Source organism: Puntigrus tetrazona, unplaced genomic scaffold, assembly GCF_018831695.1.
Source record: "Puntigrus tetrazona isolate hp1 unplaced genomic scaffold, ASM1883169v1 S000000079, whole genome shotgun sequence".
Lineage (NCBI taxonomy): Eukaryota > Metazoa > Chordata > Actinopteri > Cypriniformes > Cyprinidae > Puntigrus > Puntigrus tetrazona.
Window position 1 is genome coordinate 303,594 of NW_025047756.1, and position 17,028 is coordinate 320,621.

At 37.7% G+C, this 17,028-nt stretch overlaps 2 protein-coding genes across 2 annotated transcripts in view; both read left to right on the top strand.

Moving 5' to 3' along the window:
• The window catches only part of zmp:0000000625 (cadherin-2), a 29,083-nt gene extending 19,247 nt beyond the window's left edge, over positions 1-9,836 (top strand). The window contains exons 9-17 of the mRNA XM_043229765.1: positions 1,750-1,887; positions 2,024-2,209; positions 2,793-3,046; positions 3,225-3,367; positions 4,002-4,235; positions 5,162-5,395; positions 5,739-5,878; positions 7,219-7,380; positions 9,044-9,836. Of these exons, the coding sequence (XP_043085700.1) occupies positions 1,750-1,887; positions 2,024-2,209; positions 2,793-3,046; positions 3,225-3,367; positions 4,002-4,235; positions 5,162-5,395; positions 5,739-5,878; positions 7,219-7,380; positions 9,044-9,250 (1,698 nt within the window). The 3' untranslated portion in view covers positions 9,251-9,836. The remainder of the gene's footprint in view (positions 1-1,749; positions 1,888-2,023; positions 2,210-2,792; positions 3,047-3,224; positions 3,368-4,001; positions 4,236-5,161; positions 5,396-5,738; positions 5,879-7,218; positions 7,381-9,043) is intronic.
• A 1,712-nt stretch (positions 9,837-11,548) lies between these two features.
• Positions 11,549-13,276, top strand: LOC122332432 (mucin-6-like). Its single transcript, XM_043229739.1, has 2 exons — positions 11,549-11,701; positions 12,233-13,276. The coding sequence occupies exon 2, from the start codon at positions 12,554-12,556 to the stop codon at positions 13,205-13,207; it is 654 nt and encodes a 217-aa protein (XP_043085674.1). The 5' UTR covers positions 11,549-11,701; positions 12,233-12,553; the 3' UTR covers positions 13,208-13,276.
• The last annotated feature ends 3,752 nt before the right edge of the window (positions 13,277-17,028 follow it).

Consider the following 17,028-nt stretch of genomic DNA (forward strand, 5'->3'; position numbering starts at 1 on the left):
AGTGAGGCTTAAAGATACTCCCATTCTGAGGCTTGTCCCATTTTAGTTTTTGTCAAAACAGTTGACACACAGAAATTCAGTTTCTCTGATTTTACATAATGCAACATTTTGCTTGATAAATGTTTTTATTTCTTTTCATCTCGCTCCATGCCACCTGCTGGTCTGATGCTGTAACTGTAGAAAGCTTCCCTATAAAATTCCCAGCACTAACACAAACTAACTCTTCACTCTGCACTCTTGTACCTCGCTTGACCACAACTAATGTGTTAATGTAGGTAAATATGAAAATATGGATATACATTTATTTTAAAATGAGCAGCACAGTGACAAAGCAAGAGGAAAGAAGGATTCCAAACTGACATGACTTTTGAGAAATGATCACTTGTTATCAGGGCTGACCTCAGAGAATCATGGACTTTAGAAAACCTCACTGAACATCAGATACTTTATTTAACTAAAGTAAAAAACTGAACAGTCAGGCAGAGGCTTCAATTTAAACAGAATCAATAAACTGTAAATGTGTGCAAACATTTTGCATTAAATATTGTTATGATTTTCTTGTCAGTTTTAAGTAAAAAGTGCAAAGGATATATTAAAATTCATTGCAAACGTCTGCAGGCACATAAAAAGAGACTAAGGCACAGTCGGGCACAGTGTTAATCTGTGGTAAAAAGAGAATTACAACACGCTCTAGTGGAGAAGCAGGATTTGGGCAGTTTTAAGATTTGTAATGAGTGCTTTGTGTGTTAAGGGGAGTGTTCCCAATACTGGCTGATCTAATTAATGTAGCCTTACAATCCTTTAATGAATGTGAAAATTAGAGGCATATTAGTGTGTTTATGTGTAAGCCAGGTTAACGGCATTTGTCTTTTAATCTAGACTGAAATTGACAGCATGTGTCTGCCCGCCGAACAGTGTTTGTTAGATTGTTCCAGTTTAGGTGCTAAATAGGAAAAGGATCTGCTGCCTGCAGTTGATTTTGATAACACAGCCCACATGGAGGACTATAATGTGATGAGAGCTTGCTCAAGTACTATTGAGCTAAACCATTGAAGGCTTTATAAGTAATTAAATCCTACAAAATGTTTGATAGGGAGCCAGTGCAGTGTTGACAGAACCAGGCTAATATAGTCATACTTTCTGGTTTTAGTAAGGTCTCTAGCTGGTGTGTTTTGGACCAACTGAAGTTTATTTATCGAACATGCAGAACAACCATCCAATAAAGCATTACAATGGTCTAATCTAGAAGTTATAAATGCACTGATTCTGAGAGCATAGGTCGCAGATTAGATATGTTTTTGAGATGGAAAAATGTAGCTTTACAATGGCTAGAAATGTGGCTTTCAAAGAAAAGATTGCTATCAAACAGCACACCTAGGTTCCTAAATGAAAGAATTAACACAGCAGCCCTTAAGTCCTAGACAGGGTTCTATATTATTATTATCATGTTGGGGGTTTTTCGACTATGCATTCTATTTCTCAGTTTGGTGTGTTTTACTGGGCCGTGAAGAAATGTAGAGCTGAGTATCATTAGCAGTGAATGAACAGGGAAAGCTAACACCAATGTTCTAATAATATCTCCCGAGGTTGACATGTAAAGCATGAAAAGTAAAGGCCCTAGCTCTGAGCCTTGAGGTACTCCATACTGCACTTGTGATTGATTACAGTCTAAATCCTGACTTTCTCAACCATGATTAGTTGGATCTATGAGTTAAATGTGAGCACTGATTATGTGGCGTCTCTCTGCAGAAAGTGCCTCAGTACACACTGATTATTCAGGCCACTGACATGGAAGGAAACCCCATGTACGGTCTCTCTAACACAGGCACTGCTGTAATCACCATCACAGATGTCAACGACAACCCTCCAGAGTTTACTTCTGAGACCGTAAGATCTCTCACACACACACACACACACAAGAAGGCCATTGATTAATACTGCAGTATCAGCATGTGACATATAAATCTTAACATTACTTGTTCTCTGTTTTGTGTTTGTCACTTATATATGTTATGCCGTGCAGTTCTTTGGCACAGTACCAGAGAACCAGGTCAATGTTATTGTGGCCAACCTGACTGTAACAGACAAAGACCAGCCCAACACAGCAGCGTGGAAGACCATCTACAAAATAACCGCCGGTGACCCCATGGGCCACTTCTCTGTCCCCACTGATGCTCTTTCTAATGAAGGCCTGGTGACAGTCATTAAGGTGAGAAAATACTGAGCACTGTCACACCTGAAAGAACACACACAAAAAATAAAAAAAGTAATTTACTATTAAATACCGTAATTCCATAAATGAATAAAAACATTAATATTCATTTTATTAATCATTGACATTAGTAAATGTAAAAGGACGTATACTTATAGCATTGATTAATCTTAATGTCACAAATGGACTTCTATTTGAAAATTGTCACCTCAACTATCATGGCCATCTTTAAATATCTACAGAAGAACCATTGAAATGACATGCATATGGATATTGTATGTATTCTGTCATAAATGATTTGCTTCTATTTAGAGCACTTGATTATTTAATCAAAATAAAAAATGTGGCATTCAGACTGGGCAAAAAAAATATTGTTTGTGATTTCTGCCTCTAGAGGCTCTGTATAATGACAACAGACTCCTCTCAGCCACTCCAGCATCATGTGCAACCTGGAAAAATATTGGCATGGAAATTTGCTGATGGTTCCAGCAAACAGTTACTGGTGATTTAGAAGACAGAGAGCATGTGATTTGTACCATTTATTTAATTTATTTCACTTTCTTTTCAATCTTTGTTTCAGCCCGTTGACTATGAGATCAACAGATCCTTTGTGCTGACGGTGGTGGCACTGAACGAGGTTGCTCTGGATAAAGGCCTCCGTCTGCCCCGTCAGTCCACGGCCACCGTCTCCATTCGTGTTACGGATGTCAACGAGAGCCCATATTTTCAACCCAACCCTAAAGTGCTGCGACTGCAGGAGGGCATGCAGGCCGAGTCAGAGGTCACGACCTTCACCGCTCAGGATCCAGACCGCTTCGAGCAGCAGAGCCTCAGGTGAGTGAAGAATCAGTATGGAGAGTTCAAAACATACTAGAGAGACGAGGAAGAACCGGGCACCTCTTTTAAAGATTATTTGGTGTATTATAGATGTTTCCAACCAATCATATTTTTTAAGGACCAACACTAACTTTTGTATGAAACGGTAACAAAAAGTGCACTACGCTCCTCTTAGGTACAGCACGCTGTCTGATCCTGCGAACTGGCTGAGGATCGATCCCATCAGTGGACGGATCACAACCATTGCTGTTTTAGACCGAGAGTCTCTGTTTGTTCAAGACAATGTCTACACGGCTATGTTCTTCGCTATTGACAGTGGTATGTTTGCTTTCATGTGCAGCTATAGGACTGTCTGTATAAGGCAAAAAAAAGATGGACATTTACAAAACGCAGGTTTAGAAATAAATAGTTTTATTTGGTGCTGCATAAATAATAATAATAAACGGTAAAATTAGATTTTTTTTCATAAATACTTATTATGAATTTATATTAAACTAAATAGGAGTAGTAGGTGGAAGCAAACTGAGGGATGAGCAAACTGATCTTTGTTTTAGAATAGTTTTTTGTATGTCCCTCAAAGTCACACATACAGTATGCGTCCTTTCTATTCTAAAAAATGGATAGAAACAACCAGAATCTCTGTTAGGTCCTTGAACGGTGGCTTCAGTGCAGATATTGAGGGTTAGGGACATTATGCATTACACAAAATGCATAACCACCTGGGTGACTGCATTAATTTTTAAAACCCTGCTGGTTTTGTATTAAAAGGATCCATTCTTTCTGACTAAGTAACCAGGTTCAACCAGTTCATTCCTGGTATTCCCTATATTTTTCAGTACTGTATTAAAAACTGTTTAGTTCGGAAATTATCTCTATTTCAGCCTCCTTACCTTGAAATGCATAGTATTTGGGGTTTGCTGGTGGTTTGACGCTCATCATGTTTGGTCTCCAGGGGTTCCTCCGGCCAGCAGCACCGGGACTCTGCAGATCCTTCTACTGGACATAAACGATAATGCTCCAGAGGTTTTCCCACCAGAGGCAGAGATGTGTGAAAAACCTGAGAACAACGGCATTAATATTACAGCGCTGGATGCAGACATGGATCCCAACGCTGGACCCTTCTCCTTTGAGCTGCCTGTACATCCCAGCGATGTGAGGAAGAACTGGACGATCACGCGTCTTAGTGGTGAGAAAATACACACAAACAGAAATACTCATCCACCCCTTGAACAGTTTCCACACCAGATTTTATTCTGATGGTCACTAGCCATTTACAGATGAAGACACATCATCACATCTTCAGCTGATTCCACCATCCTTTACTGACGTACTAAAACTTTTTTTTTTGATTGATTGATTACTATAAATTTTCTTTTTAATGTTACATAAAAGACAGCTTGTCGTGTTTCTGGTCTCCGGATTATTAGAATAAACATCCTCCGTTTAAGAAACTCCGTTCTTTCTGATGTTTACGTAGTTTCCAAGGTAAAGTCATCAAAAGTTAAATTTCATTCTGTTCCCTTCATTCAAAATTAATATTTAATTAAAAGTAAATGGTAAATAATATGAAAAACAACAGCTTAATGAATGAGGAGCTGCTTATTTGTATGCTTTTCAGGGTCATTCTTGTAGGAAAAGTGGTAACTTTTTATCATTCTTGGGATGCTATTTAAAAGTAAAGTAAAGTGGATGAGACCTGATATTTACAATACTTAAATATCTTGGGTGTAACATGGCATAAAATATGTTCAATGTGCTGCACTCGTGCTTTCATAAGTTGTATGTCGAAAAAACAACAAAAAGTAGCAGCACTATGCATTAACATGGGAATATTAAAAACAGTGGCGGGATTTTAAACTAACAAACATATTTGTTAGTTTATCTATTGACATGTGTTCAAATACAGTTTTGACCAGGTGACACCAACACACAAAAGTAAAAATTCAAATAGTGCTCTTCGGTGAAACCGGCAAACAGTAAAAAAAAAAAGCGTATACACTCTTAAAATAACTTCTAATTTTTGTACTGATGCAATAACATAGATAACATCTGCAGGTGAATAATTCATGTAAAAATAAGTATTGCTTTAACAATGTTTAATCCATTTCCTAGGTGAATACGCACAACTCTCTCTGAAAATTGATTTTCTGGAGAGTGGGGTCTATCAGATTCCCATTATAATCACAGACTCCGGTGACATGGCGCTGTCCAACACCTCATATCTGCGTGTGAAGGTGTGTGTGTGTGATCATAACGGCGACTGCACGGATCAGGACCGGATCATGAGCGCTGGACTCGGCACCGGAGCCATTATTACCCTGCTGCTGTGTGTCCTCACCCTCCTCAGTGAGTCTCAACAACATGTTTGTGTTTAAAAAATCTCATTGTCATTACTGTAATGCACAAAGAAAATATAAATGGTAAGGTATTTATACACGATCCCGATGTTTCTTCAGCCTTTAGTTAGGTGACAAGCACAAAAGTTGTAGAGACACCTACTGTGTCAACTTTCTTCTTTGCTGCTTTAGAAGTCTATGGCAGCCTGTTGAACATTGCACTTACATTTATGATAATAACAGTAGGAGCTAGAAACAGATACTTCCCGAAGGTACCTGAGAGCTTGAGAAGTCACTGCTGATGAGGAAGACTATTCATTTTATATTTGCAATAATAACTCTCTTTTGTGTAGTCCTTGTGTTGTTGTTTGTCATGTGGATGAAGAAGAAAGATAAAAAACGACTGGTCAAGCAGCTGCTGATCGACCCAGAGGAGGACATAAGAGACAACATCCTGAAATATGATGAAGAGGGAGGAGGAGAGGAAGACCAGGTACTGTCCTAGAACCATCTAAAAACATTTAAAATGTTTAAAAGATAGATAATAAAGGAAGGCGATATTACTCTGTTCACAGTGTGATTTTAAAACTTAGTCGGATGATATTTGTTTCTCATTGGAACATAAGTTTTAAACACTGACATTTGTGAATCATATGGTCATATAATCAGCAGCTTACACCAGTTAGTGTTTTTTTTTCAACCACTTGTGTAAAAATAGTTTTTTTGACAAACATCAGGGTAACATGACAATTTAATTGATTTTAAATGAATCTGTTTCAAACCTTTATGACCCCTTCTGAGCAACGTACACTACCTTTTGCATTGTGCTGTAATTAGCATGCATTTTAATGAAATACACTTTTATTACTGAAATGCTGAAGGGAATATTTCATCTTTATTTCACGACATATATATTGTGTTCAAGGGAAAAAAAATAAGAGTGAAACTAAAATTTAAAAATGCACGTAATATTATATTGCACTAAATTTTAAAATAAAAGCAGTTTTCAGAATAGTAAACAATGGTCACAGATTCAAAAAATAAAAATTGCAAATCAAATATTTAATAACAACTAAAAAAAAAAACATGAATCAAAATCTGAAATATTAATACAAAATTATCTGACTTGCACACAAAATCATGTTTCCTTGGTTATAGTTCTGTTTTTTTTTTGTGCTCTCAGACATTTTTCTGCTCGTATTTACATTTTTTGTACACTTGTGCTGTTTTTCCATTCGCTCTTGTTTCAGTGTTCTGCTTTTGTTCTTCCAAAAGTTGCACAGTTTCATGCAAATCATCATTGGTCCACTAGATCTAGATCGACAGATCCTTCATTCGTTCTGTTCACTGGAGAACTGTCAGCTGGGAAACATCTTTCCATAAAGGACCGTTATATGTGTCTATCTTGCCATCTGTTAAATGAGCTGTCACTGTTATATTCACCTATGGTCACATCATGAAAGGGATCAGCCACTATATGCACCGGTCTCACAAAGTCACTGTTATTATCAGTCAGATGTAGGCGAGCTAGGAACATAAGTCTTGTTATGGTTATTACTGTTAGGAGAGGATAATATTAGCAACAAAAAATATATCATTTTGAATGATGTCTTGTATCTGACGGATGTCATATCTTTTCTCTCATACGAGGAACTCAAGTGTTCTCACCAGCACCTCCCCCATAATTAGTTCTAGCATTATAAACTTTACATCGCAGCCTCTTCATCATCAGAGTAAACTCATTATCACATTTCTGTAGTTTGACACATCAGCACAGAGCAAAATAAATGTTAGTAAAACAGTGTCTTTATGCGTGTATGTGTTTGTAAACAGGATTATGACCTGAGCCAGCTGCAGCAGCCAGATTTAGAGGCTGAGGATCTCACGGGTATTGGTATTCGTCGACTGGATGAGAGACCCCTGCACCCCGAGCCTCATTACCCCATCAGATCCAGCGCTCCTCATCCTGGAGATATCGGAGACTTCATCAGTGAGGTGAAGCATCGAACCAAATACTGTAACATATCACTGTTGAACAGTGCAGCAGGTGGTACTAAAGTATTGATAAATGGTCCTACAGGAATATAAAAATAAAACGAATAAAGATAATGTAGTAGGTATGGTGTTAGTTTAGAAAAAAACACTGAATAGACATTAAAAACAGGAAGCTGAAATATAAGTAGCATTAGAAATACATCTTTTACAAAAATACAAAAATACCAATAAAAAGATGCTCTAAGTGTACTTAAGGTGGTGACAAATCCCTGTCTTGAGTCAATCATTCAAACGGCTGATTCGTTCAGAAACAAAGTGCCTGTATGAATGGTTCACTGTATTATTCAGCTGATTCTTTTAAAAACGTGGATTCATTAATGAAACAATGTCATGTGTTAGAGATGCACAACAGTTCTCAGAGGGCTTTATTTTCGTTGGCGAAATTACCGACAGTTGGTAAATAAAATAAAAATAAAATTATTCACACTTTTACCTTATCTTAGTTTTTTTTAGTTAATCGTCATTGGCTGGCAGAAAGACTGACATTTTCCTGAAAGAAAGCGCGCAGACAGAACCGCAGGCTTTTAATGTTGTGGTTTTAGCAAACAATTTGTTCTGTAAATTCAGTTCAACAGCATTTCGTTGGAAAGGCTCAATTTTATCACTTAACTGAATCCATGCATGCCTTTTAGATGTTTTTGCTCTGTCCAAGCAATAAATGCACGTCTTTGAAGGAGGGCGTCTCACTCTTCAAGCACTCAGATAATGTCAGGAGCTGCCTTTTTTTTAATAGAACATTCCTTAGGAGAAAAAGTTTATCTAAACATTTCAAATAATTTCCTCAGAACTTGGAAGATGATGTTGACATATCATTGTTGTGACACAGGAAATATTAACATTAGGATTTAAAATATAGAACTATAAAACTGAGCAGATCTTGTCCGACAGTGATGTACTCTGAAGGATTCCTTGTCACATTCACCTCTGCAGAGTCACAGCTGCCCCTGATATTACCTGATTTTATTATGTTTTAATTAACGTCTGACAGTGTTGAGAAAAAGTGGACACAACATGCACTTATCTATTTTATAGCATATGAATAGCTGAACCCTTCTCTTTGGACACACACTTTTAGATGTAGTAAGAATACAATAGGTGTCATAGATTTAATTGGATCATTATTATTTAAATGTAAGTTGATACTTGTTTAATACATTCTATCATCATTCTATAGTGTTATGATAATGAAAACATCTGATTCTGTGATCGTAATCAAATAGTTGCGTCACCATTTCTAATTTACAGCAGTGTGTATGTCATACCTTCCAGGGGTTTTTTTTTTTTAATGGTTGTATTGTTCAGTTATGATCCATTTATTTCCAGTTGACTATTTTTTTTGACTGATGTATAAATATAACAAAAAAAATCCCATGATTGTACATTAATTTCATTGAAATATATTCAATTATGTATATAAAACAGCATCAGAGGGCTGTTTATCAAATGTTCACAGAACTTTTGCAATAAAAAAAGATACTTGATGATTTATATGAATATATATTTACTATATGGACAATATGAATAGATTAAGACTCCTAAGCAGCTGGACTAATGGTTTTAGATGAAAGAATGGTATAAAGTGTACACTTGCTTGTGTTTTCAGGGACTGAGAGCTGCTGATAATGACCCTAGTGCTCCACCGTACGACTCCCTCTTAGTGTTTGACTATGAAGGTACCGGATCAACAGCAGGCTCGCTCAGCTCCATCAACTCATCTAGCAGTGATGGAGACCAGGATTACGATTACCTCCATGACTGGGGTCCGCGCTTCACCAAACTAGCTGACATGTATAGCGGAACAGACGAGTGAAAGACGGCTTTGTTCCTCGTTTCAGTGGATGAAGACGCTGCAGATATGGGTTTATATGTCAATACAAGCAAACGCAAGTTTCCAAGGCTAAATGTCCAGGCTTAAAGTAATAGTACATAGATTGTAGAGTATGATACATGCTCGCCTACACTTGAACTTTACAGTATAGAAGCACAGGGATTTAATGTGCCTTTTTGTACATTTTTGTGATCTGATTGATTTATGTTCAAGGCTTTAATTACACTTAAGGAGTGATTTTGAGACTTCAGGATGTGTTTAGCTAAGAAACAAATGATTGTGCTTTTCTCTTTTGGTTACAAACTGCTTTTCAAAAAAATATTTAACTTTTTTTGTCATAAAGTGAAGATTCGCTGGCAGAACAGACAAAGTGTACACTATGCAGTTCAATAGATTCTTAATTAAAATATTTTGTTCAACAATTTAACATGCACATAGTTTGAAATAAAAAGAGATGTAACTTAAGCATTTCTAACTTTCCTACATTAATGTTGCATTGTACACATGCTACACAGTAAAGAAAATGTGTTTTATGCATTAAACAAATAGAATGAATTTCTAAATGACATCTAAATTGCTGCGTTCTGTTCAGTGGTTAGAATGTTTTTTTCAATGTGTATATGGAAGTTAGTTTTAGTAAGGTTTGTCTGAGAACAATTTACTTATCAGGACTTCTTTTAAAGCATTTGTATTTTAACAGCACTTTTATGTCAAAGTTTTAGATCCTCAAATCTTTTTCTCAAAATCATGACAACAGACCAGTATAAACATGTTTTGTGAAAGATGTAACATACATCATATTCTTGCCAAAACCCAGGCTCGCTGGAAATACGAGACTCCTGCAGAATCCGGTGGTACATGTTTAAAAGGCGCTATGAGCTATGGTGCTATGTCTCTATTACAGATATGAGTTTATGAAAAAACTCGGTCTTCAAAAATGTCTGCAAAATACACAGCAATGAATCAGGTGAGCTATCTTGCTATGAAACCGTATGTATGGGCTGGGTAATGTGATAGAAACTTGACTTTTTTATCTATATATATATATATATATAGAGAGAGAGAGAGATTTTATCATTAAAAAAAATCTGTGATTACTCCTTAAGAAATCTCACCCATCTGAGAACAATGAATACCTGTAGCGATAACTTTGATCATTATGAAATTTTTGAGAAATGCATGGTGACTTAGATCTAGCTGTAGGATCAATTTTTATGACTGTTGCAAGGAGAACAGAGCATGCAGTAGTTTTAAGTCATTTTAAAGCATTTGGAGGATAGGTTATACACACGCCTCCTTTTATTAGCAGTTTTAGCTCAGCACTACACTAATTCACTACACCTTTATTTATCGTAAGATTAATGAAAGAAATTAAGTTCAGTGGTACTTTTAACCTTTACCTGTTGTGTTCTATTTGTTAAAAAGGAAGAGGACAATATTGGATTCTACATTTATTAGTTGCAGCAGCCCCACAACAAGCTCCCCAGTCCTCTTCACTTAAGACACAAACAGTTGTGTGAGGAAAAACACCAACAATTATGGTCAGCAATGAGATACTCATTCTCAGTTATACAGACAGCAAGATATATCAAGATATCATATTGAGCAACTTATCGTGGTGAAATGAAATGGTTCGTGGACATGTCAAGAATGTGTGAAGAATACTGAGTAGATGATTTTTGATCCCAAGTCATTTGGGGATCACGGTTCAGTTTTTATTCATAGAGTTAGGGTTAGGGTTAGGTTAGGGGTTAGGGGTTAGGGTTAGGGTTAGGGTTAGGTTAGGTTAGGTTAGGTTAGGTTAGGTTAGGGTTATGTTAGGGTTAGGTTAGGGGTTAGGTTAGGTTAGGTTAGGTTAGGTTAGGGTTAGGGTTAGGGTTAGGGTTATGTTAGGGTTAGGGTTAAGGTCAGGGTTAGGGTTAGGGTTAGGGGTTAGGGTTAGGGTTAGGGTTAGGGTTAGGGTTAGGGTTAGGGTTAAGGTCAGGGTTAGGGTTAGGGTTAGGGGTTAGGGTTAGGGTTAGGGTATTAGACAGCCTGAATGAATGTCTAATAAGCAGTCATTTATTCAAATAACTCTTGTCTGTTTTCATTTACATCTATTTGTTTATACAATTTTGATTCATTTTGTAAAATTGAATTGTAAATGAACACAATAATGTATGGTATCATGATACTGCTTGGTATCGTAATACTTAAAATATTTATGGTATTGTGACAACCCTAACACACACACACACACACACACTGGAAGCTGGATGAAGCACCTGTCTGTTGTGGTTTGTTGGTGTAAGCTGGTGATCTGGATTGTTTGTGTTCTCTTGCAGTGCTGATCCTCCACGCATAACCAAAGACGTGATCTGTTTCCACGCAGCTGATTTCCCTGACGTGGTTCAGCGGCTGCAGCTAGATCTTTACGAGCCGCCTCTTTCTCAGGTGAGGTCACTTCCTGTACTGAACCCTCAGTGAGACCCTCGCTGTTATGTGATCTGGAGCACTGCCGTCCAGGAGCGGGAAGAGAGAGGTGATATGTTGTACCTCGCTCTAAACCCTTCCTTGAAGGCCAGATAAACATTGAAGATAAGTTCATTGCTCAGTCCTTTCAGTGCTGAATCCTGCTCTGTACACTGATAGAGGTTTTTATGGGAATGACAACTGCATACTACAAATTCAGGTAGTAAAAAGTCTGGATGCAGTGTGTATTTAAACACGAATCAGTAATAGTAATTAGTATTTCTTCTTGTGTGATGTAAGATGTGACCCACACCATGTAGCTTCTCTCATTAAAATTCAAGCCCAAACAATACAAAGACATGGCGACCTGAGAGAGACAACAAAACAAAACACCCCGGGTTGGTTCAAAGTGACTAACATGACAAGTCGTTATAGACAAGTTAATTTAGTCCAGAAGAGCAGATATCCGAGACGCCAGAATGTTGATGAGTATCCTGCTACTTCTCTGTCCAGTGTGTGCAGTGGGTGGACGATGCTAAACTCAATCAGCTGAGGCGAGAGGGAATCCGCTACGCTCGAATCCAGCTCTACGATAACGACATCTACTTCATCCCTCGCAACGTAGTTCATCAGTTCAAGAGCGTGTCGGCCGTGTGCAGCCTCGCCTGGCACGTGCGTTTGAAGCAGTACCATCAGCCGCCCGAAGAAGAGCAGACTCGTGAGGCAGACGAGCTGAAGCAGCACATCAAGCAGGAGTCGGCTGGAGAGAGCGGCAGAGCTGCAAGCACAGACTGCAGACCGGTACCGGAGCCGTTCTGCGTAACACAAATAAAGATGGAGCGGGCGGAGCAGCTCGCTGACAGACCACCCAAGCCTCCTCCTGGAAGTAGCAGCTCGACTCCGCCTCTTGTCTCTTCTGACGGCCGACCCAAAGCGCACCACGCGGCAGAATGTCCGAGCGCTTTGTCACGCACCTCGACAGCCGGTCCACACACACCCAAACACACTCACACACCAGCACCAACCAAGCACTCGCACACATCAACACCAACCAAACACACACACACCTCCGCATCCAGATATCTCCATTCTTCCTCTGTCCACAAATCAGGCCACACGCCCTCAACACCAACTAAACTCAGTCATTCTGCCAACACAACCAAACCAACACAAGTGGCTAATATAACCAAACCAACACACCTTACTAATCGAACCAAACTCACACAACCTACTAACGCAACCAAACCCACACAACTGGCTACCATAACCAAGCCCATGCTACCGACTAACACAACCAAACACAAACACTCCTCCACACTAATAACCAAACCTGGCCCTAAACTGAGCTCTGGACTGTCAATCAGCTGGACTGCTCCGCCCCTGACCCAGGCCACGCCCCCTCTGAGGCCGGACCGCACCCCAGACTCTCTGCACCCAAAGGCGGTCCGAGCTCACCCGCATGAACCACACAAAGACTTTTTATACTGATTTGTACAGAACGGTTTTTAAACGGCGCTTCATTCAATCACTTTATTTCTACTGTCTACCGGTTTTTCTTTCTTCAATGTCGATCTGACTCGAGCAGAGAATCCTTTTCTCTCTCGGTCTCTCTCCTGTTACTGCTTGTCAACATGGCAAATGTAGCTCGTAACTCGCTCCTCAGTGCCTGTCCGTAACTGTGAAATATCCAAGCACTTCGGCTCGGCTGCACTGAGAAAATTCTTCAAATCCAAACAGGTCCTCGAATAATATATTTTCAGTTGTAGGCTTTAGTCGTATTAGAGCTGACATGAACATATATATTTTTTGTAAGATGACACAGAATTCTTTTAAAGACTCTACAGGCTTTTCCATAGAGCTTATTTATATCAAGGGTTTCTTTGGTTCTGTTTGATTTGTCAGCACTGTAGTGTACATAACGATTTTTCTAAAGGAAATGTGTAGTGTGATTTATACTGAAATCAGAACCTCCTAATAAAAGGTTCCGTTTGTTGGATTGGTGTCGTGTCTGTAAACCTCGTCTGGAGTTTGCATGATCTGAAGCTACTGAAGACAATGAAAATATCACGACATCCAGAGGTCTTCTTGGGTAGGAATTTTCTGGACTTCTGCTGATAACAGATAGTCTTTCAGTAATCACGTTACCAGTGCCTTCTTCTACCTCAGAATCATCACTAAACTCTGAAACAGACTGAGAGGGAGTCCCAAACAGCCCTAGAAAGTCTAAGTCAGGACTGAAGACTTCTCTTTTAGCACAGCATAAACAGACACACATTTACATGAAATATTCCACTCTCGTTAATAGAAATAAACAATCATTACACGCACGTTTACTCATATTTGCAGTGGATGCGCTTGACCGCTTCCTGTTGCGTGCCGTTTAATGACAGTGCTCTTTATGTTAGGACGGACACTGCTGCATTTGGTGGTCGAACGGTCCCTCGTCCAGTTTGAATGGGTCTAATGATAATAGCTTACTTAATTAACACAGCCGCACAGAGGTGTTGAGGTGTCTAATAAAGGCATATCCGCAACATTATGAATAATACAACTATATATAGCTTGAAGAAAGCAGAAAGATTTGCATGTTTCCTCCTTTTAAAATACCGTCAGTGTCACTGCAATAAATGTAGGCTTATCCGTTTCCACTTGAAATACCTAAAAGATGTCCAGCTTATTAAAACTGCAAAAAATTAATTTTTTGAATTGTTTAAAGCAATTGAAATGATGTTTGATCAGTGAAAATAAATATTAAATCTATTATAAAATATTTATCTGACAACTACTGTAAACTGTTTTTATGGAGATTTTGATATGCTTACTCTAAAACGTAACAAGGATATGGGATGATTTTTAGCAATAAAAATGTATGTGTAATAATAAATTTTAATGTAATAAATGTAATAAATTGCATTTATAGTCTGTATCTCATATTTATTTAACCCTTGTGTGTTAATACAAAAAAAAATTACACATACATCCATAATAGACAAAAATGTCCTTATCATAAACGTGAATCTTGGAAGCACAGACTTACGTTTGTCATCTGGGACGGGCCATTCATACTCCACTTGCTTTAAGAAATGTGTCTATCTTTGACCGGACGATTTATTCATATCCAAAATGAGACAATGATGCTGTTAAAAGTGCTATAAAAATAAAAAATATGTATATTACTCTCTCAAAGCAGTTAAGAAATTATAACATGCCAAAAATGTATAAAAATGGACAAAGACACGGCTGTAGCAAAAAAAAAAAAAAAAAAAAAAAAAAAAGGGTAATTTTTCAGGTAATTTCCATATTTATTATAAATACACAATATGAATAACGCAGTGCTAATTGACAGCATTTATGTTATAGAAACTATTTTGCCTTATGTGTCTGTATAAACCAATGCTAAAATTGTTATTAGGAAAATACAGACAAATAGTATAGAATACAAATTATTGGTTATTGTCCAAAAATAATAACAAAATAAAACCTATAAATTTTTCTCCATTTTATTTATTTATTTATTTTTTTTCGTCCCCTTCATTTCTGGAATGATGGCTACAACCTTATGTGTACAGGACAGAAAAGAGTGCAGGCGACTTCTTGTACTTCAAGTCATATCAAACTCACAAAGGAAACAATGAGAATGTATTAACATCTTATTCCCAAGCGTAGGAATGGGTTAACAATTTTGATAACAATAGCTTTTTTGTCCTATTATACTCCTGTTATACTTGATCGAACTCAAAACATTTAATTTTCTGTCCAGCCATCAGTGTTATTAGAAAGGTTGGTTGATTTAAATTAAAAGTGAGTCTTGTTGGTGTAAAGTAAATACAATTCTTTAAATTAAATTTAAAAATATAGATTTCCACTGTTGCGTGACTTCTAACGTCTTCTGTGGTCGTGCAGCTGTCTGCCATCTTGGTAGACCACAGGGACGAGGTCGGCGCTGTAAAACGAGTAATTTTAAGTCATTTTAAACATACGTTTGGGCGTACTATGAAAATTATACATGTATGATTTCATAAAATATTATGTTGTACTGTTTTATATACGGTTAGGGTACTAGTTTGACAGTTAATTTACTTTCGGCTAGAAGGTTTACAAGTTTCCCTCATCACGATGTTAATCCGAGCGGCGCCATGTTTAACGCACATGAACGCTTCAGACGCTTTGTATGGCTTAATGATGTTATGAAGTTTTAGTATGATGACGATGATTTATATTGATGTATTATGAAGTTCGAGGGTTACTAGTTCAAAGGTATTCGCTCTGCTTACTTGTTTGGTCTCTCATTTATGATTAATGTTAATATATAGCATTAGCTTTACATGAAGGCCCAAACGTAAGTCTTTAGTGACGTGCATAGACCAGCATATCTGTTAAAGACGTCTTTTGTTTACTTTTACGTGAGCCAGTTTGTTATTTCTCTTTGGGGTTTTTTGTAGGATGCAAAGCTTGAAATTGAGCCCTGGCACTTTTAAAGGAATTGAAGAAAAGAAACAACGCATTGAGAATCAGAGAAAAAAATGACGTTTGCCTTACACAGACAAGAGATTGAGGAAAACCAACCTAGTGTTCAAGAACTGCAAGACAGGTGGCCAGCTCTCTCAAGAGGAGATAAAAGCATCTATTTTATTGAAAAATGTTAAACTGTAAGTAAGTGACTAATCCTGAATTTACCATACTTTTTACTATGGGATTTTAGCATGTAGTGTTTTTGAAAATGTCTTAAATGCCCAAATTATACCTTTTGTTGTTTAATGCTTTGTGTGAATACATATTTTTAAAAGAAGTTTTTCAAAGTAGTCTTCTCTTTTTTACAGATTAATGCAGAATTTTTGTGCATCACAAGCTTTCCTTTACAATCGAGATTTATGGCCTCTTTGGACAGACAGAGCTCTCAGCTTTTCTAGGTTATTAGGAACAAAGGTGGAGTCCTTCATGAAAAAATTAAGGACACTATTAAAGTTATGGATCAGGTATTGGTTGCATGCAAACAAATTTGCTTGTAGCAATCAGTTTAGTAGTGTTTTAGTCTATCAAAAACATTACATTTTGAACATTGCATTTAAGCATCTGGACATGGACATCAGAAGAGAGTGCCTGCTATAGTGCCTATATCAGATAATAAAGACAATGCTACTGAAATTTGGCATATAGTGGACGTCAATGGACTCCACATGGTAACGTTTTCAGCGCTCCCTTAGAGATAGGGTGAGAAGTTCAGTCACTCAGGAGGAGCTCGGAGTAGACCCACTGCTCCTCCACATCGAAAGAGGCCAGTTGAGGTGGCTCGGGCATCTGATCCGGAT

Excerpts from the sequence above, each read along its gene's own strand:
- LOC122332432 (XM_043229739.1), top strand. The coding sequence starts at position 12,554 with ATGGAGCGGGCGGAGCAGCTCGCTGACAGACCACCCAAGCCTCCTCCT.